General features: G+C 49.1%; 1 protein-coding gene across 5 annotated transcripts in view; it reads left to right on the forward strand.

Annotated features, from left to right (window-relative positions):
• The window catches only part of WIPF2 (WAS/WASL interacting protein family member 2), a 194449-nt gene that overhangs the window by 113693 nt on the left and 53872 nt on the right, over nucleotides 1-26884 (forward strand). For all 5 annotated transcript variants that reach the window (XM_063959778.1, XM_063959779.1, XM_063959775.1 and 2 more), the window contains 2 exons: nucleotides 16609-17229; nucleotides 18799-19014. In XM_063959778.1, the coding sequence (XP_063815848.1) occupies nucleotides 16609-17229; nucleotides 18799-19014 (837 nt within the window). The remainder of the gene's footprint in view (nucleotides 1-16608; nucleotides 17230-18798; nucleotides 19015-26884) is intronic.

Consider the following 26884-nt stretch of genomic DNA (forward strand, 5'->3'; position numbering starts at 1 on the left):
TAGACCTAATGGCGTCCCGACACAATCACAAAGTTCCGGTCTTCAGATCACAGACAAGGGATCCCCAAGCAGCGTTCGTGGACGCACTGGCAATTCTGTGGAAATTTTGACTGCCATACGTGTTCCATCCTGTGTCACTCTTGCCCAGGGTTCTGCGGAAGTTTAAGCAAGGAGGAGGAATACTACTTTTAGTCGCTCCAGCGTGGCCCAGACTGCATTGGTTCTCAGACCTGCAGGGTATATCGATGGAACGTCCTCTACTACTTCCTCAACGCCTTGACCTCTTCGTTCAGGGCCCTTGTGTCTACCCAGACCTGGCCAGACTGGCTTTGACGGCGTGGCTCTTGAAGCCGTCACTCCTGAGGGCCAAAAGGTTTCTCTGAGGCGGTCATCCAAACTATGCCCGTAAACCGGCTCAGATTTACTACAGGGTCTGGAACTCTTACTACACCTGGTGTGCTGCTAAGAGCTACAATGTATACATGTTCAGAACCTCATGGCTTCTGGCTTTTCTGCAACAGGGCCTGGATTTAGGCCTTCATCTGGCCTCAAGGTTCATATTTCTGCCTTGCCTGTGTGGTTTCAGAGGAAAATTGCGTATGTTCCTGGCGTTCATACCTTCAATTAGGGTGTCTTGTGGATACAACCTTCCTATGTCCCGCCTGGGCTCCATGGGATCTGTCTGTTATCTTGAAAGCCCTGCACTGGTCTCCCTTTGAGCCTATTGATTGTGTGACCTGAAATGGCTTACTATTAAGGTCCTGTTCCTGTTGGCTATTGCGTCTGCTAGAAGAGTGTCGGACAGGCGCTTTGTCTTGTCGTCCGCCCTTCTTGATATTTCATAGTGACCGAGCAGTTCTCCGTACTTGCCCTGGTTATCTGTCTAAGGTGGTCTCATCTTTCCACCTTAACCAAGAGATTGTGGTTCCAGCCTTTCTCTCTCCTGGTTTGTCTTCCAAAGAAAGGTCTTTGGATGTGTTACGGCACTCCGTATATATGTGGAGAGGACTGCCTCCATTCGGAGGTCTGATTCCCTCTTCGTACTGTTTGGTTTTCACAAACGTTGCTGGCCTGCAAACAAGCAAACTTTGGCCAGATGGATTAGAATGGTGATTGCACAAGCTTATGCTCATGCTGGTCTCCCAGTTCCTGCTGCTACCAAGGCCCATTCTACTCTGTCTATTGGACCTTCTTGGGCGGCTCACTGTTGGTCCGCAGAACAATTGTGCAATGCGGATACGTGGTCTTCTGTGAACATGCACATCAGGTTCTATGCCTTTGATACTTCCGCCTCCCAGGATGCCACCTTTGGACGCCGGGTTCTTGTGCCCGCAACAGAGCGTCCCCTCCCATGAGGAACTGCTTTAGGACATCCCCGATGTTATGACCTGTGGAATACCAGTGTACCCCGCTGCAGAAAAGGAGATTTATGGTAGACTTACCATTGTTAAATCTTTCTGCGAGGTACACTGGATTCCACAGGGTGCCCACCATGACGCACTTAGCTTCTTTGGGTTTGTATGGCATTAGCCGCCGGTCCCTTCTCCTGTCGTGAGAACGTGGTTCTATGTTACTAACCTCTACCGTCTCTTTACCTGCTACTGCATTGGACTGGTTAACAAAACTGAGCTCCTGTGCACGGAGAAGGGGTTATATAGAGGAGGCGGTGCGGTGCATCCTGGGAACAGTCAAAGTTTTTAGCCTGTTGGTGCCTCGCATCAAGATCCAACTCTACACCCGATGTTATTCCCTGTGGAATCCAGTGTATCTCACAGAAAGAGATTTAACAATGGTAAGTCTACCATAAATCTCCTTAATCTTTATATAGTCAAAACTCTGGAGCATACCGGTCTGTGACAGGTGAGGTACTGCCTGCGTTGTCCACACATCTCTGATCAAAACTCGCCAAATTTCCAGCAGGATATACTGCAGCACCTGTGTATAAAGCTCATATATTGTGGGTAAATCTGGCGTTGGAACTAGCCAGTGCCTCCGTAGCTATTTACCTCATGCAAGTCCCTGGTCTAGCTGTGTTTATGGGCAACCCACGAACGCCTGTACAATGGCTGCAGGGAATGACATATAGGTGGGTGGGTAGATTTAAATGCCTGCCAAGTTGTGACGTGTGGCTGATTGCTAAGAGTGTATGCTTATCAAAGTGGCAGGTCGGTAATTTGTCTCTCAGGTATTTACCCAGCCTTATGGGTCTATTTACTAAGCCTTGGATGTAAATAAAGTGGAGAGAGATAAAGAGGTAGATGTATAAAGGGTCGGTATGGAGGGGGATAGGTATTCGGGTACGTTATGCACACTAATACCGCTTCTCCTCCCCCCATGTATTAATGCAGCGGTGCGTGCTCAGTAACACACTACCACATGTAAGCGCGGCGATGTGCAGGGCCAATTACACTGACCATTCCGACACCAACTATTGATTTCAACAGCTGCAGGTGTTGTTGCCCATATAACACAGCCAGGGACAGTGCTGTGCACCTGGCAACAACACCTGCAGCTGTCGAAATCGATGGCTGTGTTGTCTGAACGGTCAGTGCCACTGACCATTCATACATTGCCTGACGTATCTGTGTGCTATCTTAAAGACAGCAGCGCCGATAGTGACTGGTGCATAGTCATTCAGAATGCACCGCCTCATTAATACTTGGGCACAGAAGCAGTATCAGTACATATAACGTGTGCTGACACCACTTCTCACCCCTATCGCCGTTTCATACATGTACCCCAGTGTGCGTATGAGCCTTTCTGTCCGCCCACTCCAGTGATAATGAGTGATGCTGTTTTTAATGTTACTCACTTTTCTCTATCGTCCTAGTGGATGCTGGGGTTCCTGAAAGGACCATGGGGAATAGCGGCTCCGCAGGAGACAGGGCACAAAAAGTAAAGCTTTAGGATCAGGTGGTGTGCACTGGCTCCTCCCCCTATGACCCTCCTCCAAGCCTCAGTTAGATTTTTGTGCCCAGCCGAGAAGGGTGCAATCTAGGTGGCTCTCCTAAAGAGCTGCTTAGAAAAGTTTAGCTTAGGTTTTTTATTTTACAGTGAGTCCTGCTGGCAACAGGATCACTGCAACGAGGGACTTAGGGGAGAAGAAGTGAACTCACCTGCGTGCAGGATGGATTGGCTTCTTTGGCTACTGGACATTAGCTCCAGAGGGACGATCACAGGTACAGCCTGGATGGTCACCGGAGCCTCGCCGCCGGCCCCCTTGCAGATGCTGAAAAGAGAAGAAGGTCCAGAATCGGCGGCAGAAGACTCCTCAGTCTTCTTAAGGTAGCGCACAGCACTGCAGCTGTGCGCCATTGCTCTCAGCACACTTCACACGGCAGTCACTGAGGGTGCAGGGCGCTGGGAGGGGGGCGCCCTGGGAGGCAATGTAAACCTATTTTTTGGCAAAAAATACCTCACATATAGCCTCCGGGGGCTATATGGAGATATTTAACCCCTGCCAGAATCCGTTGAAGAGCGGGAGACGAGCCCGCCGAAAAAGGGGCGGGGCCTATCTCCTCAGCACACAGCGCCATTTTCCCTCACAGAAAGGCTGGAGGGAAGGCTCCCAGGCTCTCCCCTGCACTGCACTACAGAAACAGGGTTAAAACAGAGAGGGGGGGCACTAATTTGGCGTTCGAAATATATAAAAAGATGCTATAAGGGAAAACACTTATATAAGGTTGTCCCTATATAATTATAGCGTTTTTTGGTGTGTGCTGGCAAACTCTCCCTCTGTCTCTCCAAAGGGCTAGTGGGTCCTGTCCTCTATCAGAGCATTCCCTGTGTGTGTGCTGTGTGTCGGTACGTGTGTGTCGACATGTATGAGGACGATGTTGGTGAGGAGGCGGAGCAATTGCCTGTAATGGTGATGTCACTCTCTAGGGAGTCGACACCGGAATGGATGGCTTATTTAGGGAATTACGTGATAATGTCAACACGCTGCAAGGTCGGTTGACGACATGAGACGGCCGACAAACAATTAGTACCGGTCCAGACGTCTCAAAAACACCGTCAGGGGTTTTAAAACGCCCGTTTACCTTAGTCGGTCGACACAGACACAGACACGGACACTGAATCCAGTGTCGACGGTGAATAAACAAACGTATTCCTTATTAGGGCCACACGTTAAGGGCAATGAAGGAGGTGTTACATATTTCTGATACTACAAGTACCACAAAAGAGGGTATTATGTGGGATGTGAAAAAACTACCTGTAGTTTTTCCTGAATCAGATAAATTAAATGAAGTGTGTGATGATGCGTGGGTTCCCCCCGATAGAAAATTATTGGCGGTATACCCTTTCCCGCCAGAAGTTAGGGCGCGTTGGGAAACACCCCTTAGGGTGGATAAGGCGCTCACACGCTTATCAAAACAAGTGGCGGTACCGTCTATAGATAGGGCCGTCCTCAAGGAGCCAGCTGACAGGAGGCTGGAAAATATCATATAAAAGTATATACACACATACTGGTGTTATACTGCGACCAGCGATCGCCTCAGCCTGGATGTGCAGAGCTGGGGTGGCTTGGTCGGATTCCCTGACTAAAAATATTGATACCCTTGACAGGGACAGTATTTTATTGACTATAGAGCATTTAAAGGATGCATTTCTATATATGCGAGATGCACAGAGGGATATTTGCACTCTGGCATCAAGAGTAAGTGCGATGTCCATATCTGCCAGAAGATGTTTATGGACACGACAGTGGTCAGGTGATGCAGATTCCAAACGGCACAAAGGTGTATTGCCGTATAAAGGAAGAGGAGTTATTTGGGGTCGGTCCATCGGACCTGGTGGCCAGGGCAACTGCTGGAAAATCCACCGTTTTTACCCTAAGTCACATCTCTGCAGAAAAAGACACCGTCTTTTCAGCCTCAGTCCTTTCGTCCCTATAAGAGTCATATTTGCCCAGGGATAGAGGAAAGGGAAGAAGACTGCAGCAGGCAGCCCATTCCCAGGAACAGAAGCCTTCCACCGCTTCTGCCAAGCTCTCAGCATGACGCTGGGACCGTACAGGACCCCTGGATCCTACAAGTAGTATCCCAGGGGTACAGATTGGAATGTCGAAACGTTTCCCCCTCGCAGGCTCCTGAAGTCTGCTTTACCAAGGTATCCCTCCGACAAGGAGGCAGTATGGGAAAAAATTCACAAGCTGTATTCCCAGCAGGTGATAATCAAATTACCCCTCCTACAACAAGGAAAGGGGTATTATTCCACACTATATTGTGGTACTGAAGCCAGAAGGCTAGGTGAGACCTATTCTAAATCTAAAAAAATTTGAACACTTACAAAGGTTCAAATCAAGATGGAGTCACTCAGAGCAGTGATAACGAACCAGGAAGAAGGGGACTATATAGTGTCCCGGGACATCAGGGATGCTTACCTCCATGTCCCAAATTTGCCCTTCTCACTAAGGGTACCTCAGGTTCGTGGTATAGAACTGTCACGGTCAGTTTCAGACGCTGCCGTTTGGATTGTCCACGGCACCCCGGGTCTTTACCAAGGTAATGGCCGAAATGATGATTCTTCTTCGAAGAAAAGGCGTCTTAATTACCCCTTACTTGGACGATCTCCTGATAAGGGCAAAGTCCAGGGAACAGTTGGAGGTCGGAGTAGCACTATCTCGGATACTGCTACAACAGCACGGATGGATTCTAAATATTCCAAAATCGCAGCTGATCCTGACGACACGTCTGCTGTGCCTAGGGATGATTCTGGACACAGTCCAGAAAAAGGTGTTTCTCCCGGAAGAGAAAGCCAGGGAGTTATCCGAGCTAGTCAAGAACCTCCTAAAACCAGGAAAAGTGTCAGTGCATCATTGCACAAGGGTCCTGGTAAAAATGGTGGCTTCCTACGAAGCAATTCCATTCGGCAGATTTCACGCAAGAACTTTTCAGTGGGATCTGCTGGACAAATGGTCCGGATCGCATCTTCAGATGCATCAGCGGATAACCCTATATCCAAGGACAAGGGTGTCTCTCCTGTGGTGGTTACAGAGTGCTCATCTTCTAGAGGGCCGCAGATTCGGCATTCAGGATTGGATGCTGGTGACCACGGAGGCCAGCCCGAGAGGCTGGGGAGCAGTCACACAAGGAAAAAATTTCCAGGGAGTGTGATCAAGTCTGGAGACTTTTCTCCACATAAATATACTGGAGCTAAGGGTAAATTTATAATGCTCTAAGCTTAGCAAGACCTCTGCTTCAAGGTCAGCCGGTATTGATCCAGTGGGAAAAACATCACGGCAGTCGCCCACGTAAACAGAAAGGGCGGCACAAGAAGCAGGAGGGCAATGGCAAAAACTGCAAGGACTTTTCGCTGGGCGGAAAATCATGTGATAGCACTGTCAGCAGTGTTTCATTCCGGGAGTGGAAACTGGGAAGCAGACTTCCTCAGCAGGCACGACCTCCACCCGGGAGAGTGGAAACTTCATCGGGAAGTTTTTCCACATGATTGTGAACCGTTGGGAAATACCAAAGGTGGACATGATGGCGTCCCGTCTGAACAAAAAACGGGACAGGTATTGCGCCAGGTCAAGAGACCCTCAGGCAATAGCTGTGGACGTTCTGGTAACACCGTGGGTGTACCAGTCGGTGTATGTGTTCCCTCCTCTGCTTCTCATACCTAAGGTACTGAGAATTATAAGACGTAGAGGAGTAAGAACTATACTCATGGCTCCGGATTGGCCAAGAAGGACTTGGTACCCGGAACTTCAAGAGATGCTCACAGAGGACTTATGGCCTCTGCCGCTAAGAAGGGACTTGCTTCAGCAAGTACCATGTCTGTTCCAAGACTTACCGCAGCTGCGTTTGACGGCATGGCGGTGGAACGCCGGATCCTAAGGGAAAAAGGCATTCCGGAAGAGGTCATTCCTACCCTGGTCAAAGCCAGGAAGGAGGTGACCGCACAACATTATCACCACATGTGGCGAAAATATGTTGCGTGGTGTGAGGCCAGGAAGGCCCCACGAAGAAATTTCAACTCGGTCGATTCCTGCATTTCCTGCAAACAGGAGTGTCTATGGGCCTCAAATTGGGGCCCATTAAGGTTCAAATTTCGGCCCTGTCGATTTTCTTCCAGAAAGAATTGGCTTCAGTTCCTGAAGTCCAGAAGTTTGTCAAGGGAGTATTGCATATACAACCCCCTTTTGTGCCTCCAGTGGCACTGTGGGATCTCAACGTAGTTCTGGGATTCCTCAAATCACATTGGTTTAAAACCAGTCAAATCTGTGGATTTGAAGCATCTCACATGAAAAGTGACCATGCTCTTGGCCCTGGCCTGGGCCAGGCGAGTGTCAAATTGGTGGGTTTTTTCTCAAAAAAGCCCATATCTGTTTGTCCATTCGGACAGGGCAGAGCTGCGGACTCGTCCCCAGTTCTCTCCCTAAGGTGGTGTCAGTGTTTCACCTGAACCAGCTTATTGTGGTGCCTTGCGCCTACTAGGGACTTGGAGGACTCCAAGTTGCTGGATGTTGTCAGGGCCCTGAAAGTATAGGTTCCAGGACGGCTGGAGTCAGGAAAACTGACTTGCTGTTATCCTGTATGCACCCAACAAACTGGGTGCTCTTGCTTCTAAGCAGACTATTGCTAGTTGGATGTGTAATACAATTCAGCTTGCACATTCTGTGGCAGGCCTGCCACAGCCAAAATATGTAAATGCCCATTCCACAAGGAAGGTGGGCTCATCTTGGGCGGCTGCCCGAGGGGTCTCGGCTTTACAACTTTGCCGAGCGGCTATTTAGTCAGGGGCAAACACGTTTGTAAAATCCTACAAATTTGATACCCTGGCTAAGGAGGACCTGGAGTTCTCTCATTCGGTGCTGCAGAGTCATCCGCACTCTCCCGCCCGTTTGGGAGCTTTGGTATAATCCCCATGGTCCTTTCAGGAACCCCAGCATCCACTAGGACGATAGAGAAAATAAGAATTTACTTACCGATAATTCTATTTCTCGGAGTCCGTAGTGGATGCTGGGCGCCCATCCCAAGTGCGGATTATCTGCATTACTTGTACATAGTTACAAAAATCGGGTTATTATTGTTGTGAGCCATCTTTTCAGAGGCTCCGCTGTTATCATACTGTTAACTGGGTTCAGATCACAGGTTGTACAGTGTGATTGGTGTGGCTGGTATGAGTCTTACCCGGGATTCAAAATCCTTCCTTATTGTGTACGCTCGTCCGGGCACAGTATCCTAACTGAGGCTTGGAGGAGGGTCATAGGGGGAGGAGCCAGTGCACACCACCTGATCCTAAAGCTTTACTTTTTGTGCCCTGTCTCCTGCGGAGCCGCTATTCCCCATGGTCCTTTCAGGAACCCCAGCATCCACTACGGACTCCGAGAAATAGAATTATCGGTAAGTAAATTCTTATTTTTTTTAGTATTTCACTTTAAATTAACCCTTTATATGGTCTGTTTGTACTTCTTTTTTTATATTGAATTGGTTGTTGCAATGTAACTTGTTCCTTGCACACAATGATATGCACATTCAGCAGTGGTTCTCAAGTTTATTTCATCAGGCCACGTATGAGGATTTCCCTCTCTGGAAGCAAGTGGGATAATTACTGACCCAGCAGAATAGATTAACTCACCTGTGCAATCCACAAAACATGATCTGTTGGTAGTACTTGAGGACTGGTGTTGAGAACCCCTGATACACAGTATTATGACTAATGAAACAGCAGTAGTGTGAAAGATGGAAAGTTGTTCTGGAGCTTTACAATAAAGTTTATATGGAATAGTGACATTAGATAGTGACAGTGGCTCAGCCTTAGATGCTTTTCTATCTGAGTATTCCAACAGACCTACAACTTTATTAAACATTGCACTAATAGCTGTGTGTGTGAAGTATCAAGCATTGTAAATTAGGTAAAAAAAAAAATTGAAATTCCGTTAACCCATCATGGGTAGTTTATATTATTGAACAGATTTGAGGCTAAATGTAATAGGGTGCGATTTTGGACAACGTGCAACTTTTTTTTTTTTTTTAACCGCAAATTTGCACATTTTTTGCAAATGTAATAGAAAGCAAATTGTTTTTCTCTGACGTCCTAAGTGGATGCTGGGACTCCGTAAGAACCATGGGGAATAGCGGCTCCACAGGAGACTGGGCACAACTAAAGAAAACTTTAGGACTACCTGGTGTGCACTGGCTCCTCCCACTATGACCCTCCTCCAGACCTCAGTTAGAATCTTGTGCCCGGCTGAGCTGGATGCACACTAGGGGCTCTCCTGAGCTCCTAGAAAGAAAGTATATTTAGGTTTTTTATTTTACAGTGAGATCTGCTGGCAACAGACTCACTGCAGCGAGGGACTAAGGGGAGAAGAAGCGAACCTACCTAACAGGTGGTAGTTTGGGCTTCTTAGGCTACTGGACACCATTAGCTCCAGAGGGATCGACCGCAGGACCCGACCTTGGTGTTCGTTCCTGGAGCCGCGCCGCCGGCCCCCTTACAGAGCCAGAAGCAAGAAGTGTTCCGGAAAATCGGCGGCAGAAGACTTCTGTCTTCAACAAGGTAGCGCACAGCACTGCAGCTGTGCGCCATTGCTCCTCATGCACACCTCACACTCCGGTCACTGATGGGTGCAGGGCGCTGGGGGGGGGGGGGGGCGCCCTGAGGGCAATATAAGACACCTTGGCTGGCAAATCATCACAATATATAGTCCCAGGGCTATATATGTGATAAATTACCCCTGCCAGAATCCATAAAAAAGCGGGAGAAAAGTCAGCCGAAAAAGGGGCGGGGCTATCTCCCTCAGCACACTGGCGCCATTTTTTCTTCACAGTGCAGCTGGAAGACGGCTCCCCAGGCTCTCCCCTGTAGTTTTCAGACTCAAAGGGTTAAAAAGAGAGGGGGGGCACTAAATTTAGCCGCAATATATGTATACAAGCAGCTATTGGGGGAAAAATCACTCAGTTATAGTGTTAATCCCTGCATTATATAGCGCTCTGGTGTGTGCTGGCATACTCTCTCTCTGTCTCTCCAAAGGACTTTGTGGGGTTCTGTCCTCAGTCAGAGCATTCCCTGTGTGTGTGCGGTGTGTCGGTACGGCTGTGTCGACATGTTGGATGAGGAAGGTTACGTGGAGGCGGAGCAGAGGCCGATAAATGGGATGTCGCCCCCTGTGGGGCCGACACCAGAGTGGATGGATAGGTGGAAGGTATTAACCGACAATGTCAACTCCTTACATAAAAGGCTGGATGACGTAACAGCTGTGGGACAGCCGGCTTCTCAGCCCGCGCCTGCCCAGGCGTCTCAAAGGCCATCGGGCTCAAAAAACGCCCGTTACCCCAGATGACAGACACAGATGTCGACACGGAGTCTGACTCCAGTGTCGACGAGGTTGAGAGATATATACACAATCCACTAGGAACATCCGTTACATGATCTCGGCAATGAAAAATGTGTTACACATTTCTGACATGAACCCAAGTACCACATAAAAGGGGTTTTATTTTTGGGGAGAAAAAGCAGCCAGTGTTTTGTTCCCCCATCAGATGAGTGAATGAAGTGTGTAAAGAAGCCTGGGTTCCCCCGATAAGAAACTGGTAATTTCTAAAAAGTTACTGATGGCGTACCCTTTCCCGCCAGAGGATAGGTCACGTTGGGAGATATCCCCTAGGGTGGATAAGGTGCTCACACGTTGTCAAAAAAGGTGGCACTGCCGTCTTAGGATACGGCCACCTTGAAGGAGCCTGCTGATAAAAAGCAGGAGGCTATCCTGAAGTCTGTATATACACACTCAGGTTCTATACTGAGACCTGCATTTGCCTCAGCATAAATAGTGCTGCTGCAGCGTGGTCTGATACCCTGTCAGATAATATTAATACCCTAGACAGGGATAATATTTTGCTAACATAGAGCAGATTAAAGACGTCATCTTATATATGAAGGATGCACAGAGGGATATTTGCCGGCTGGCATCCAGAATTAATGCAATGTCCATTCTGCCAGGAGGGTATTAGAAACCCGGCAGTGGACAGGTGATGCTGCCTTTAAAAGGCACATGGAGATTCTGCCTTATAAGGGTGAGGAATTGTTTGGGGATGGTCTCTGGGACCTCGTATCCACAGCAACAGCTGGGAAGAAATTTTTTTACCTCAGGTTTCCTCACAGCCTAAGAAAGCACCGTATTTTCAGGTACAGTCCTTTCGGCTTCAGAAAAGCAAGCGGGCCAAAGGCGCTTCCTTTCTGCACAGAGACAAGGGAAGAAGGAAAAAGCTGCACCAGACAGCCAGTTCCCAGGATCAAAAATCTTCCCCCGCTTCCTCTGAGTCCACCGCATGATGCTGGGGCTCCACAGGTGGAGACAGGTGCGGTGGGGGCGCGTCTCGGGAACTTCAGGGACCAGTGGGCTTGCCCACAGGTGGATCCCTAGGTTCTGCAAGTAGTATCACAGGGATACAGGCTGGAGTTCGAGGCGACTCCCCCTCGCCGTTACCTCACATCAACCTTGCCTGCTGCCCTCGGAGAAAGGTAGTACTGGCGGCAATTCACAAGCTGTACTTCCAGCAGGTGAAATCAAGGTACCCCTCCTTCAACAAGGCCGGGGTTACTATTCCAAAATGTTGTGGTACCGAAACCAGACGGTTCGGTGAGACCCATTCTAAAATTGAAATCCTTGAACACTTATATACGAAGGTTCAAGTTCAAAATGGAATCGCTCAGGGCGATTATTGCAAGCCTGGAGATTTTCATGGTATCACTGGACATCAAGGATGCTTACCTGCATGTCCCTATTTACCCTCTTCACCAGGAGTACCTAAAAATTGTGGTACAGGATTGTCATTACAAATTCCAGACGTTGCCGTTGGTTTGTCCCCGGCACCGAGGTATTTACCAAGGTAATGGCCGCAATAATTATTCCGTACTTGGACGATCTCCTTATAAAGGCGAGGTCCAGGGAGCAGTTGTTCGTCGGAGTAGCACTATCTCGGGAAGTGCTACAACAGCACGGCTGGTTTCTGAATATTCCAAAGTCGCAGCTGGTTCCTACGACGCATCTACTGTTCCTGGGTATGGTTCTGGACACAGAACAGGATAAAAAAGGTTTTCTCCCGGAGGAGAAGTCCAAGGAGTTGTCGTCTCTAGTCAGAGACCTCCTAATACAAATACATGTGTTGGTGCATCAATGCACGCGAGCCCTGGGAAAGATGGTAGCTTCTTACGAAGAAATTCCATTCGCCAGGTCCCATGCAAGGATCTTCCAGTGCGATCTGTTGGACAAGTGGTCCGGGTCGCATCTTCAGATGCATCGGTGGATAACCCGGTCTCCAAGGGCCAGGGTGTCGCTGTTGTGGTGGCTGCAGAGTGCTCATCTTCTAGGGGGCCGCAGATTCGGCATACAGGACTGGGTCCTGGTGACCACGGATGCCAGCCTTTGAGGCTGGGGGGCAGTCACACAGGGAAGAAACTTCCAAGGCTATGGAAAAGTCAGGAGACTTCCCTACACATAAATATTCTGGAACTAAGGGCCATCTACAATGCCCTAAGTCAGGCTAGACCCCTGCTTCAACACCGGCCGGTGTTGATCCAGTCAAACAACATCACGGCGGTCGCTCATGTAAACCGACAGGGCGGCACAAGAAGCAGGATGGCGATGGCAGAAGCCACAAGGATTCTCCGATGGGCGGAAAATCATGTGTTAACACTGTCAGCAGTGTTCATTCCCGGAGTGGACAACTGAGAAGCACACTTTCTCAGAAGACACGACCTCCACCCGGGAGAGTGGGGACTTCATCCAGAAGTCTTCCAAATGATTGTACACCGTTGGGAAAGGCCACAGGTGGACATGATGGCGTCCCGCCTCAACAAAAAGCTACAAAGATATTGCGCCAGGTCAAGGGACCCTCAGGCGATAGCTGTGGACGCTCTGGTAACACCGTGGGTGTACCAGTCGGTGTATGTGTTCCCTTCTCTGCCTCTCTTACCCAGGGTAATGAGAATAATGAGAGGAGTAAGAACTATACTCATTGTTCCGGGTTGGCCAAGAAGAGCTTGATACCCAGAACTCCAAGAAATGATCTCAGAGGACCCATGGCCTCTGCCGCTCAGACAGGACCTGCTGCAGCAGGGGGCCTGTCTGTTCCAAGACGTACCGCGGCTGCGTTTGACGGCTTAGCGGTTGAACGCCGGATCCTGAAGGAAAAGGGCATTCCGGAGGAAGTTATCCCTACGCTATTTAAAGCTAGGAAAGAAGTGAACGCAAATCATTATCACCGCATATGGCGGAAATATGTTGCGTGCTGTGAGGCCAGGAAGGCCCCAAAGGAGGAATTTCAGCTAGGTCGATTTCTGCACTTCCTACAGTCAGAGGTGACTATGGGCCTAAAATTGGGTTCCATTAAGGTCCAGATTTCGGCTCTATCGATTTTCTTCCAAAATAGAACTGGCTTCACTGCCTGAAGTTCAGACTTTTGTTAAGGAAGTGCTGCATGGTCAGCCCCCGTTTGTGCCTCAAGTGGCACCGTGGGATCTCAACGTGGTGTTGGATTTCCTGAAGTCGCATTGGGTTGAGCCACTTAAATCCGTGGAGCTACAATACCTCACGTGGAAAGTGGTCATGCTGTGGGCCTTGGCGTCGGCCAGGCGTGTATCAGAATGGGCGGCTTTGTCATACAAAAGCCCTTATCTGTATTTTATATGGATAAGGCGGAATTGAGGACTCGTTCCCAATTCCTTCCTAAGGTGGTATCAGTTTTTCATTTGAACCAACCTATTGTGGTGCCTGCGGCTACTTGGGACTTGGAGGATTCCAAGTTACTGGACGTAGTCAGGGCCCTGAAAAGTATATGTTTCCAGGACGGCTGGAGTCGGGAAAACTGACTCGCTATTTATCCTGTATGCACCCAACAAGCTGGGTGCTCCTGCTTCTAAGCAGACTATTGCTCGCTGGATCTGTAGCACGATTCAACTTGCACATTCTGCGGCTGGACAGCCGCACCCTAAATCTGTAAAAGCCCATTCCACGAGGAAAGTGGGCTCGTCTTGGGCGGCTGCCCGAGGGGTCTCTGCTTTACAACTTTGCCGAGCTGTTACTTGGTCGGGTTCAAACATTTTTGCAAGAGTCTACAAGTTTGATACCCTGGCTGAGGAGGACCTAGAGTTTGCTCATTCGGTGCTGCAGAGTCATCCGCACTCTCCCGCCCGTTTGGGAGCTTTGGCATAATTCCCATGGTCCTTACGGAGTCCCAGCATCCACTTAGGACGTCAGAGAAAATAAGATTTTACTCACCGGTAAATCTATTTCTCGTAGTCCGTAGTGGATGCTGGGCGCCCATCCCAAGTGCGGATTGTCTGCAATACTTGTTTATAGGGTTATTGTTGAGCCATCTGTTGAGAGGCTCAGTTATATTTCATACTGTTAACTGGGTATAGTATCACGAGTTATACGGTTTGATTGGTGTGGCTGGTATGAGTCTTACCCGGGATTCAAAATCCTTCCTTATTGTGTCAGCTCTTCCGGGCACAGTATCCTAACTGAGGTCTGGAGGAGGGTCATAGTGGGAGGAGCCAGTGCACACCAGGTAGTCCTAAAGCTTTCTTTAGTTGTGCCCAGTCTCCTGCGGAGCCGCTATTCCCCATGGTCCTTACGGAGTTCCCAGCATCCACTACGGACTACGAGAAATAGATTTACCGGTGAGTAAAATCTTATTTTTTTTTTTATTTTTTTTTTTCACCTGCAAGGAAAACCTTACCAAAAATCGCCAGAATAATAGACCAGGTTTAAACTGGTGATTTTTGGAGAAGCATGCACAGATCAGGGAGATCCGTGCATGCTTCTGAGAAAGTGTTAAAATATTTAATAAAAAAACAAAAACACGACGTGCAGGTACCCCCCAAAAGCGTAACCAGCCCTGGGCTCTTTGAGACTATCCTGGTTGCAAAAACACAGGGAAAAAAATTATTGGGGTTTCCCCGTATTTAAACAACCAGCACCAGACTCTTGGACCGGTCCTGGTTCCAAAAATATGGGGGACAGAAGAAGTAATGGTCCTAAGTATTTTTGAAACCAGTACCCAGGGAGGTGATGCCGCAGCGGCCAAAGCATCACTCCACCCAACTAGTCACCCCTGGCCGTGGTTCCCTGGGGGAGTGGGGAACCCTCCCAGGCACCCAAGGGCCAAGGATGAAGCCCAGGGCTGTCCCCAGCACCTCTGGGTGTAGTGGGTGCTGGGCTGATAGCCATGAAAGTGTTAAAAATATTGTCTTTTACTGTCACGGTGTCTGTATGATTATTGTAATATTTATTTTGTTGTGGAACTGCAGGTACCATCGGACCCTTTAATGCCCTGCATGCTGATACTTGTGGTTCTCCAAGTACCACCATGCGGGGGAGGCTTGCTGGGACCTGTAGCTCCACAGCAAAAGACAATATTATTTTTTAACACTTTCATGGCCATCAGCCCAGCACTCACCACCTAGGGGTGCTGGGGACAACCCCGGGCTTCATCCCTGGCCCTTGGGTGCCTGGAGGTGGGGGGAGGGGTGACCCCTTTGTTTTAGGGAACCCCGACCATGGGTGATTAGTTGGGGGAGTGATGCTTTGGCGCAGGGACCTATATAAAAGTGTCCCCCTGCTGCGACATCACCTCCCTGGCTAGTAGAGCCCGGTGTTGGTTTGAAAAATGCGGGGGACCCCTACTTCTTCTGTCCCCTGTATTTTTGGAACCAGGACCGGTCTAAGAGTGATACGGGGAACCCCAAATAAAGAGCCCAGGGCTGGTTATGCTTGTTTTTTTTTTGGGGGGGGGGGGAACCTGCACGTTGTGTGTGTGTGTGTGTGTGTGTGTGTGTGTGTGTGTGTGTGTGTGTATATATCTATCTATCTCTCGCAGTCACTTTCTTTACTTTCACAGACAGGAGCATGCACGGATCTCACCGATCTGTGCATGCTCTAAGTAGTAAAAACATGACCCAAAATCTGCATGTTTTTATTACTAAAAACTGCATGTTTCCTTTACTAAAAACCGCAAATAACTGCATCAAATATCCGTTTTAACCTTACAACTTGCACCCTATTACATTTGTTATTTTTTTTTTTAGACACCTTTAAATTGGGGTATGGGTCATTAGGTCGGCCACTATTGGTCGACATGCATTAGGTCGACATGGTCACTAGGTCGACACGAACAAGGTTGACATAGAAAAGGATCGACATGAGTTTACGAAGACGGCACCAAAAAAAGTAAAATAAAGTGACTGGGAACCCCACTTAGTGCACCATGTCCCCTCGCATGGCTCTCTTCGCTCGCCATGCTTCGGGCAGGTTACTATTCCCAAACTTAGTCCACGTGGATCGTAAAGTATGAAAAAGATTTTAAAAAAGTGAAAAATGCATGTCGAGCCCTTTCCATGTCGACCAATAGTGGGCGACCTAATGACCGTATCCCAAAAATCGCACCCTATTATATCTAGCCTATGATGTCATTTTCTGCTGGTGAAAGGACTGCCGTTAAAAGTACTTAATAATTTGTAAGCAGCAGTTGCCTGTAAACATGAGTTAAGTTTATAGTGTTGACAATCCAATCTTCTATTGTAGCTGTTTGTGTTTTAATACATTGTATAACACTTTTTACAGATCCATGTTGAATTTTTGTTTTGTTTTTTCCTCAGAAGGTCCAGCTGGACGCTCTCCCCTTCAGGGTTCTTCAACACGATCAGCTGCTCCCCGTCCCCCAGTATCGGGGGGAAGGCCCCTTGATGATTCAGACAGCAGCAGCAACCGCTCCTCTCCTGATATTGGGCGATCACACCGACCATCCCTGCCAGACCTAACTCGGCCCCCCAGTGCCACTAGTCCTGGAATGAAGCACAGTTCCTCTGCACCTCCCCCACCACCACCTGGCAGGCGCCATGCTGGAGCTGCTCCTCCTCCCTCCCAGAACACAAAGCCCTATAATAGGGAGAAACCCCTACCACCAACCCCAGGGCACCGTGCCCCTGCTGCTCCTCCAGTAAAGCCCCCTCCCTCTCCTATCAGCATGAGAATCCCTAATTCTCAGGGACAGCCTCCTCCCCCGCCACCTTACAGGCAGCCCCCAGCTTCTGTAAATGGACCACCTAGTCCCATTAATGAGCTCGCACCAGAACTACCGCAGCGGCACAACTCGCTCCATCGTAAGCAAACTGCACCAGTACGAGGGTTAGCTCCCCCGCCACCACCTTCTGCTAATCTTTCTCCAGGTGGCAACAGACCACCACCACCTGCCAGAGATCCCCCTGGTAGAGGAGCAGGTGAGAGACATTCTTATTAATAACCGTTGCATTTTACAATTGGAAACAACAGTGATAAAACAAAACTGGGGTAATAACAAGCAGTAAAGGGGGGTACTCATGGAGAGATCCATGCTTAAAATCTAAGTAATCTGACTAGATTGCTTAGATTTTAAGCACAGATCACTCGTGTGTACCCCCTACAGCGATAGCGATGCACAGCCCCGCGCATCGCTATCGCTAGATTTGCCTGCATGCAGGCCAATCTAGCACGTCGCACGTGAAATGAGTGGCCCCCTGTCCTCCTCCGCATCTCTCAGCACACATCGCACTGTGCTGAGCGGCGGGAGAGATGTGTGCGGAGCGGTTCGCTCAGCACACATCTCTCCCGTGTATATTGGCCTTAACAGTTAAGCCCCGTACACAGGGAGTGATGTGTGCTGAACGATCTAGCACAGACCGCTCAGCACACATCTCTCCCTCCGCTCAGCACACATTGCACTGAGTGAGGGGGGGCGCTCCCCTCACACAGCAGTGAAGTGTCAGCAATAGCGCCACGTATCGCTATGGGCATGCACACGGAGAGATCCGTGCTTAATTACTAAGCATTAGTCAGACTGCTTAGAATTCAAGCACAGATCTCTGTGTGTACCCCCTTCCCCCTGTAGAAAGGCCCTGCTCACAAGCTTACAATAGGTGTTATCTATTGCATAATGGTCCATCAGACTTCAAAGGTTCTTAGTGGGCAGTATTATATGGTCACACAGCAGTGCTGACCTGGGGTCAGGAGGATGGGATAGTGAAAAAGTAAAGCAAATATGTGATGATATGGTGGTTATATGTGATTTAATAGGAAAGTTTATGAAGCTTATATGGGCAGTTTCGGAGTTTGATAACCTTGCCTGAAGAGTGAGTTTTCAGTTTGGAGATTAGAGTTTTATTGTACATGGGAGAGCATTCCATAAAGAAGGTCCTACATTCATGAATGGGAGCGAAAAATGAGTGTGGATGAGACATAGATCTTGTGAGGAGTTTGAGTTGGGAGATATTTTGAGATAAGCGAAGAGGAGTACGTTCGTATAGTTTGGTTAATGGCAATACATTCGTATTCCTGGCAGATGGGATGCCTTCTGTCGGTATCCCGCTGGCTGCATCCCGCCTGTCAGAATGCTGGCAGCTGGGAGAGCGCAGAGAGTCCCCTTGCGGGCTCGCTGCGCTCGCCACAAGTTCTATTCCCACTCTATGGGTGTCGTGGACACCGAGTGGGAATAGCCCCTGGTGTGCCGGGATTCCATCTGTCGGCATTAACTGCATCCCGGTTAATGCCCTGTATGTGAGTAAAAGTATTTTACTTTGAATAAAATAGAATACGGATAACCAATGGAGATTTTGTCAGAGTAGATCCGCAGATGAACATCTAGTGAGGAAGATTAGCCTTGCAGTTCAATTACTGCTTACTTAATGGTTTTCAGTATATTGGAATTTTGTAGGGATTTTTTTCGAGCAAGTTAACAAGCACAAACATAATTTTTTATTTTTTTTTATTTTGTTATGTCATCTACCTTTTTAAACACAGTCTCCATCTTGCAGCTCCTCCACCACCACCTCCCATAGTGCGTAATGGGGGCCGTGATGCACCACCTCCACCACCTCCTCCATACAGAGTTCATGGTGGAAGTGAAACTTCACAAAACAGGGCCAAGCCACCTCCTCCTCCTTCTCGAACTCCCTGTGGACCTCCTCCACCTCCTCCCCCCATCAGGAATGGACACCGTGAGTCTATATCTGTGGGAAGATCATTTGCAGGTAAGAGTAATGTGCACATTATAAATATGTTTGGATTCATTTCCCACACACTGTACTATATTCATTGAGTTTGTATGTTCTTCTCATGGTCACCCTAATTTCCTGCTTCAGCTGTCAGACGGACTGGTAGTTTAATTGGCTACTGCCTTAATTGGCCCTTGTTTATGTATGTGGTAGTAGAATTATTTTGTAAATTTAACTAGGGCATGGACTAATGTCTATAATTCAGATTTCGCAGCACTAAAATATATTAGTGCTACACATGAACTAATGAATTCTAGGAGGTATAGTTACTAAAGTGAGGGTTTATTGAAGTCAAGATGTTGCCCATAGCAACCTATCAGATTCTACTTATTTATCTAACACCTTCTAGAAGATTACAGCAAGCATCTGGTTGTTATGGACAACATCTTCATTTCTATAAACCCTCACTTTATTAAATATACCCCTGGGAATCTGGGTGTTTAATTACTGCTGTTTGTTGGCATTCCTAGGCTGCTTTTGTGCTGGGTGTAGTATGGTATGCTGGCTGTTGGGGTACCGGCGCACAGCATATCGGCACCTTGTGTGCTCTCTGCGCTCGCCATGCTGCGGGCATGGGGCACACTATCTATTCTCCCTCTAGGGGGGTCGTGGACCCCCAAGAGGGAGAAACGGTGTCGGTATGCCGGCTGTCGGTATTTCGGCGCCGGTATACTGTGCGCCGGGACCCCGACAGCCGTCAAACTGAAGACCACCCCTTGTGCTCATGTATGCTGTCTATTTTTATAGTGTGTGTGATTTTATTTTAGCAAGTGTTCGTTAGACATGCATGCAAGACCTCATGCAAGATCAGGGGATGGTCGTACTTCTGACGTTATACAGCTCTTCACCCAGGCGATATATTTAGGTCTTAAATGGATGAGGAATACAGTGCTTTTGATATGCCTGCATTTACCTACTATCTTGACTGATATTGTAGTCAGCGCTTTTCTAGTTATTTATGTCTCTGCACAGTGGTGCTCCCCCAATTTTTCCTTTTCTCTTACGTCCTAGAGGATGCTGGGGACTCCATAAGGACCATGGGGATAGACGGGCTCCGCAGGAGACATGGGCACTAAAAAAGAACTTTAGGAATGGGTGTGCACTGGCTCCTCCCTCTATGCCCTTCCTCCAGACCCCAGTTTAATACTGTGCCCAGAGGAGACTGGGTGCATTACAGGGAGCTCTCCTGAGTTTCCTGAAAAGAAAGTATTTTGTTAGGTTTTTCTCTTACGTCCTAGAGGATGCTGGGGACTCCAAAAGGAACCATAGGGTATAGACTGGATCCGCAGGAGCTTGGGCACACTGAAAAGACTTAAGACTGGGTGTGAACTGGCTCCTCCCTCTATGCCCCTCCTCCAGACCTCAGTTAGACTTTGTGCCCAGGACTGACTGGACACTCACTAGGGGAGCTCTACTGAGTTTCTCTGGAAAAGACTTTTGTTAGGTTTTTTATTTTCAGGGAGACCTACTGGCTACAGGCTCCCTGCATCGTGGGAGTGAGGGGAGAGAAGCAGACCTACTTCTTCTTAGTTTAGGGGCTCTGCTTCTCGGCTACTGGACACCATTAGCTCCAGAGGGTTCGATCACTTGGTGCGCCTAGCTGCTTGTTCCCAGAGCCACGCCGTCACCCCCTCACAGAAGCCAGAAGAAAGAAGTCGGGTGAGTATGAGAAGATCAGAAGACTTCAGGACGGCAGAAGACTTCGGTAACCAGGTAACGCTGCGCTCCATGCTCTCACACACGATCACTGACGGCACTCACAGGGTGCAGGGCGCTGGGTGGGGGGGCGCGCCCTGCACCCTGTGAGTGCCGTCAGTGATCGTGTGTGGGAGCATGGAGCGCAGCGTTACCTGGTTACCGAAGTCTTCTGCCGTCCTGAAGTCTTCTGATCTTCTCATACTCACCCGACTTCTCGTGATCGTGCCCTGGGCAGCAGGTCACTGGGGACCGGGAAGCCGCTAGAAGCAATTTCGGTGCATCGGCACCGTTTCTCAGCCCCCGCCGGCATTTTCAAATCTGGCGCGCTGAAGCCCGCCGGGAAGGGGCGGAGCTTAGCGCGCGGCTCACAGCGCCATCTTTTTCTCCTCCACGCAGCTGAAGGAGACGCTGGGCCGGGACCTCCATTACTCCTCGCAAGTAACGGGGAGATATCTCGGGGGGAATACAGTGTGGTGCATTATTATTGTTATTTAAAGCAACACTGGTCATATATATCCCTTATAGGGATATATGGGCGCTGGGGTGTGAGCTGGCATACTCCCTCTGGGTCCTCTATCTGGGCTTCACTGTGGGCCTGTCCCCTAGCTGAGACATTGAGTGTGTGTCGGTGTGTCGATTAAACGTGTCGGCATGTCTGAGGCTGAATGTGATTCACCGGAGGAGGTTGGGGGTGCGGTTGTGGGTCTGGATTTAGGTCTGTCTGCGCAGCCGACACCTGATTTACTCACATTATTAAGTACAATCAATACGAATGTAGCTTCTTTATCAAAGAGGTTAGATAAGTCTGAGTCACAGACACAGGTGTGGAAGAAGTCCATAGAGGAGGCTTTGTCTCAGGTACAGACCCCATCGGGCTCGCAAAAGCGGGCGTTTACTCAAGTGGTAGATACCGATACCGACACGGACTCTGATTCTGAGGTCGATTTTTCTGAGGCTGCTTTGCATCCACGTTTAGTGAAGAGTATTCAGTACATGATTGTGGCTATAAAGGATGTTTTACACATTTCTGATGAACCTGTGGTGCAGGAAACAAGGATTTGCTTGTTCAAAGGGAAAAAACCTGAAGTGAAGTCTCCCCCCTCTCATGAAATGAATATTCTTTGTGAAAAAGCTTGGGAGTCGCCGGATAAGAGGTGGCAGATTCCCAAGAGGATTTACATGGCGTCTCCTTTCCCCTCTGATGACAGGGAAAAATGGGAGTCGTCTGACAAAGCTCTATCTCGTTTGTCTAATAAAGTGGCTCTTCCGTCTCCTGACACGGCAGATTGCAAGGATCCAGCGGATCGCAAGCTGGAGACGTCTCTGAAGTCCATTTTCGCTAATACGGGTGCATTGCTCAGGCCTGCAGTGGCGTCGGTGTGGGTGAGTAGTGCTATTGCTAAATGGGCTGAGAATTTAGCTGCTGATATGGATACCCTTGATAAAGATAATGTTCTTCTGACTCTTGGTTATATCAAGGGCGCTGCAGATTACCTGAAGGATGCGGCGAGGGATGTTTGTCTCTTGGGATCAAGAGCCAATGCCATGTCAATATCGGCAAGGAGGGCGTGGTAGATCCATCAATGGAATGCGGATGCCGACTCCAAGAGAGCTATGGAAGCTTTACCCTTCAAAGGTAATGTCTTGTTTGGGGACGGCTTGGCGGACCTGGTCTCTACTGCGACGGCGGGTAAGTCCTCTTTTCTTCCCTATGTTCCCACACAACACAAAAAGGCACCACATCAGCAGATGCAGTCCTTTCGTCCCAATAAATACAGGCGTGGAAAAGGTTCGTCCTTCCTCGCTTCAAAAGGTAAAGGAAGGGGTAGGAAGTCGCCTGCCGTGTCGGGCGCCCAGGACCAAAAGTCCTCCCCTGCCTCTACCAAGTCCACCGCATGACGTTGGGGCTTCCCTGGGGGAGTCCGGACCGGTGGGGGGCCGTCTCCGAGTCTTCAGTCAGGTCTTAATTCATTCAGGCCTCGATCCTTGGGTCCCAGAGATTGTATCTCAGGGATGCAAGCTGGAGTTTCGGGAGGCGCCCTTACCAGCGTCTCTTCCGGACAGGGAGCTGGTGCTGGCAGCGATACAAAAATTGTGTCAACAGAGGGTCATTGTTCCCGTTCCCCCGTCACAACGGGGGGAGGGGTTCTACTCGAGCCTATTTGTTGTGCTGAAACCGGACGGTTCGGTCAGACCGATTCTGAATCTAAAATCCCTCAATCCATACTTGAAAGTTTTCAAGTTCAAGATGGAATCTCTTCGAGCTGTGATTTCCAGCCTAGAAGGGGGGGATTGTATGGCGTCAGTCGACATAAAGGATGCCTACTTACACGTCCCGATATTTCCTTCGCATCAGGCCTTCCTCAGGTTTGCGATACGGGATTCTCATTACCAATTTCAGACGTTGCCGTTTGGTCTTTCCACGGCCCCGAGGGTTTTCACCATTGTCATGGCAGAAATGATGGTTCTCCTTCGCAAGCAAGGGGTTACAATTATCCCGTACTTGGACGATCTCCTGATAAAGGCGAGGTCCAAGGAAAGGTTGCTAAGGAGTGTAGATTTGGTGCTGTCGGTGCTACGACAGCACGGTTGGGTGCTAAATTTGCCAAAATCTCAGTTGATTCCGACCACCCGGCTGTCTTTTCTGGCATGATTCTGGACACGGAGTTAGAGAGTTTTTCTTCCACAGGAAAAGGCTCTAGAACTGCAGTCTATGGTCAGGGAACTTCTGAGGCCGAAGACTCTGTCCATCCATCAATGTACGCGGGTTCTGGGGAAGATGGCTGCGGTGTACGAAGCCATTCCGTTCGGCAGGTTTCATGCCCGGGTGTTTCAGTGGGACTTGCTGAGCAAATGGTCCGGGTCTCACCTGCACATGCACTGGAAGATAAGTCTATCTCCCAGAGCCAGAATTTCCCTCCTGTGGTAGCTACAGGGGTCTCGCCTCCTAGAGGGACGCCGGTTCGGTATACTGGACTGGGTACTTCTGACAACAGATGCAAGTCTCCGGGGCTGGGGTGCAGTCACCCAAGGCAGGAACTTCCAGGGGAGATGGTCGCTCCAGGAAGCGGGTCTCCACATAAATGTTCTCGAGTTAAAAGCCATTTACAACGGCCTGCTATAGGCAAGAAGCCTTCTTCAGGGTCGATCTGTCCTGGTACAGTCAGACAACATCACAGCGGTGGCACATATCAACCGTCAAGGCGGCACAAGGAGCAGAGCGGCAATGGCGGAGGCCACAAGAATCCTTTGCTGGGCGGAACAACACGTGAGCGCTCTGGCTGCGGTTTTCCTTCCGGGAGTAGACAACTGGGAAGCAGACTTCCTCAGCAGACACGATCTCCATCCGGGAGAGTGGGCTTTTCATCAAGAGGTGTTTGCAGAAGTGACAAAGCGTTGGGGACTCCCTCTGATAGACATGATGGCGTCTCGTCTCAACAAGAAGCTCCCGAGGTATTGTTTCAGGTCAAGGGACCCCCAAGCCAGTGCGGTGGACGCCCTGGTGTCTCCGTGGGTGTTCAAGTCGGTGTATGTGTTCCCTCCACTTCCTCTCATTCCAAAGGTACTGGGGATCATTTGCCGAGCAAGATTTCAGGCGATTCTCGTAGTTCCAGATTGGCCAAGAAGGGCCTGGTATCCGGATCTTCAGGAATTACTTGTGGAAGATCCTTGGCCGCTTCCTCTAAGAGAGGATATACAATAAAAAATGATGGTCACCAGCGCTAGGTTGTATGAAGTATGTATATAGTGATATACTAATTAAAAATTCAGGACGGTAGGTTATATTGAGATAATGTATATAATAAATTTTAATAGGATAATTAAAAATACAGATGCCTTTGCAACACAATTATAGGTTAATTGATCAAATAAAATGACACATCCACATATCTCCTCAGTAGGATTAAATCATACCCCGGCTAGGACTCCCTCTGAAAATATGTCCATATATGTTGTAGGAGAATTGATAAAAGCAGTGGAGTTGGAAAAGTCCCTGTTAAGCATACCAAATGCAAGCGTTTTCAAGCAGATAGGGAAACTCCAATTTCTCCGCAGATGGTGATGTCCAAGGGAAATGCTGTCCAATTGATGCCGTATGGGTAGCAGGAATGGTGGTATCCAGCAATAATGAGGAGATTTTTAGAAGATGTGTCAGGCAGTCTCTAACTCGGTTAGTGGATGCTGGGAACTCCGTAAGGACCATGGGGAATAGCGGGCTCCGAAGGAGGCTGGGCACTCTAGAAAGATCTTAGACTACCTGGTGTGCACTGGCTCCTCCCACCATGACCCTCCTCCAAGCCTCAGTTAGATTTCGTGCCCGGCCGAGGTTGGATGCACACTAGGGGCTCTCCTGAGCTCTTAGAAAGTTATAGTCTTAGAATTTGTTATTTTCAGTGAGACCTGCTGGCAACAGGCTCACTGCAGCGAGGGACTAAGGGGAGAAGAAGCGAACTCGCCTGCTTGCAGCCGGATTGGGCTTCTTAGGCTACTGGACACCATTAGCTCCAGAGGGATCGACCGCAGGCCCAGCCTTGATGTTCGGTCCCGGAGCCGCGCCGCCGTCCCCCTTACAGAGCCAGAAGCAAGAAGATGGTCCGGAAAATCGGCGGCATGAAGACTCTGTCTTCACCAAGGTAGCGCACAGCACTGCAGCTGTGCGCCATTGCTCCTCTCACACACTTCACACTCACTGAGGGTGCAGGGCGCTGGGGGGGGCGCCCTGAGGCAGCAATAAAAACACCTTGGCTGGCTAAAATACCTCAATATATGGCCCCAGGGGCTATATATGAGGTAAATACCCCTGCCAGAATTCCATAAAAAACGGGAGAATAGGCCGCGAAAAAGGGGCGGAGCCTATCTCCTCAGCACACTGGCGCCATTTTTCCCTCACAGCTCGGCTGGAGGGAAGCTCCCTGGCTCTTCCCTGCACACTAAGAGGGAAAAGAGAGGGAGGTCATTAAAATTGGCACTGTATACAGTATATTATATAAAAGCTATTAGGGACATAACTCAGTTAGTCCCTGTATATATATAGCGCTCTGGTGTGTGCTGGCATACTCTTACTCTGTCCCCCCAAAGGGCTTTTGTGGGTCCTGTCCTCGTTTAGAGCATTCCCTGTGTGTCTGCGGTGTGTCGGTACGGCTGTGTCGACATGTTGAATGAGGAGGCTTATATGGTGACAGAACGGAGGCCGATATATGTGATGTCGCCCCCTGTGGGGCCGACACCAGAGTGGATGGATAGGTGAAAGGTATTAACCGACAGTGTCAACTCCTTACATAAAAGGGTGGATGACGTAACAGCTGTGGGACAGCCGGCTTCGCAGCCCGCGCCTGCCCAGGCGTCTCAAAGGCCATCAGGGGCTCAAAAACGCCCGCTCTCTCAGATGGCAGACACAGATGTCGACACGGAGTCTGACTCCAGTGTCGACAAGGTGGAGACATATACACAATCCACTAGGAACATCCGTGACGTGATCCCGGCAATAAAAAATGTGTTATACATTTCTGACTTTAACCCAAGCACCTCTAAAAATGGGTTTTAGGTTTGGGGAGAAAAAACAGGCAGTGTTTTGTTCCCCCATCAGATGAATAAATGAAGTGTGTGAAAGCGTGGGTTCCCCCGTTAAGAAACTGGTAATTTATAAAAAGTTACTGATGGCGTACCCTTTCCCGCCAGGTGGATAAGTTACGCTGGGAGATATCCCCTAGGGTGGATAAGGCGCTCACACGTTTGTCAAAAAAGGTGGCACTGCCGTCTTAAGATACGGCCACTTTAATAGGTACCTGTTGATAAAAAACAGGAGGCTATCCTGAAGTCTGTATTTACACACTCAGGTACTAGACTGAGACCTGCAGATAATGCTGCTGCAGCGTGGTCGGTGACCCTGTCAAACAGGGATACTAGTTGGCAAACATAAAAACATATTAAAGACGTCGTCTTATATATGGGGGATGCACAGAGGGATATTTTGCCGGCTGGCATCCAAAATAAATGTAATGTCCATTCTGTCAGGAGGGTATTAGAGACCTGTCACTGGACAGGTGATGCTGACTTAAAAAGCGCATAGAGAGCCTTATAAGGGTGAGGAATTATTTGGGGATGGTCTCTGGGACCTCGTATCCACAGCAACTGCTGGGAAGAAATA

Source organism: Pseudophryne corroboree, chromosome 3 (genome assembly GCF_028390025.1).
Source record: "Pseudophryne corroboree isolate aPseCor3 chromosome 3, aPseCor3.hap2, whole genome shotgun sequence".
Classification (NCBI taxonomy): domain Eukaryota; kingdom Metazoa; phylum Chordata; class Amphibia; order Anura; family Myobatrachidae; genus Pseudophryne; species Pseudophryne corroboree.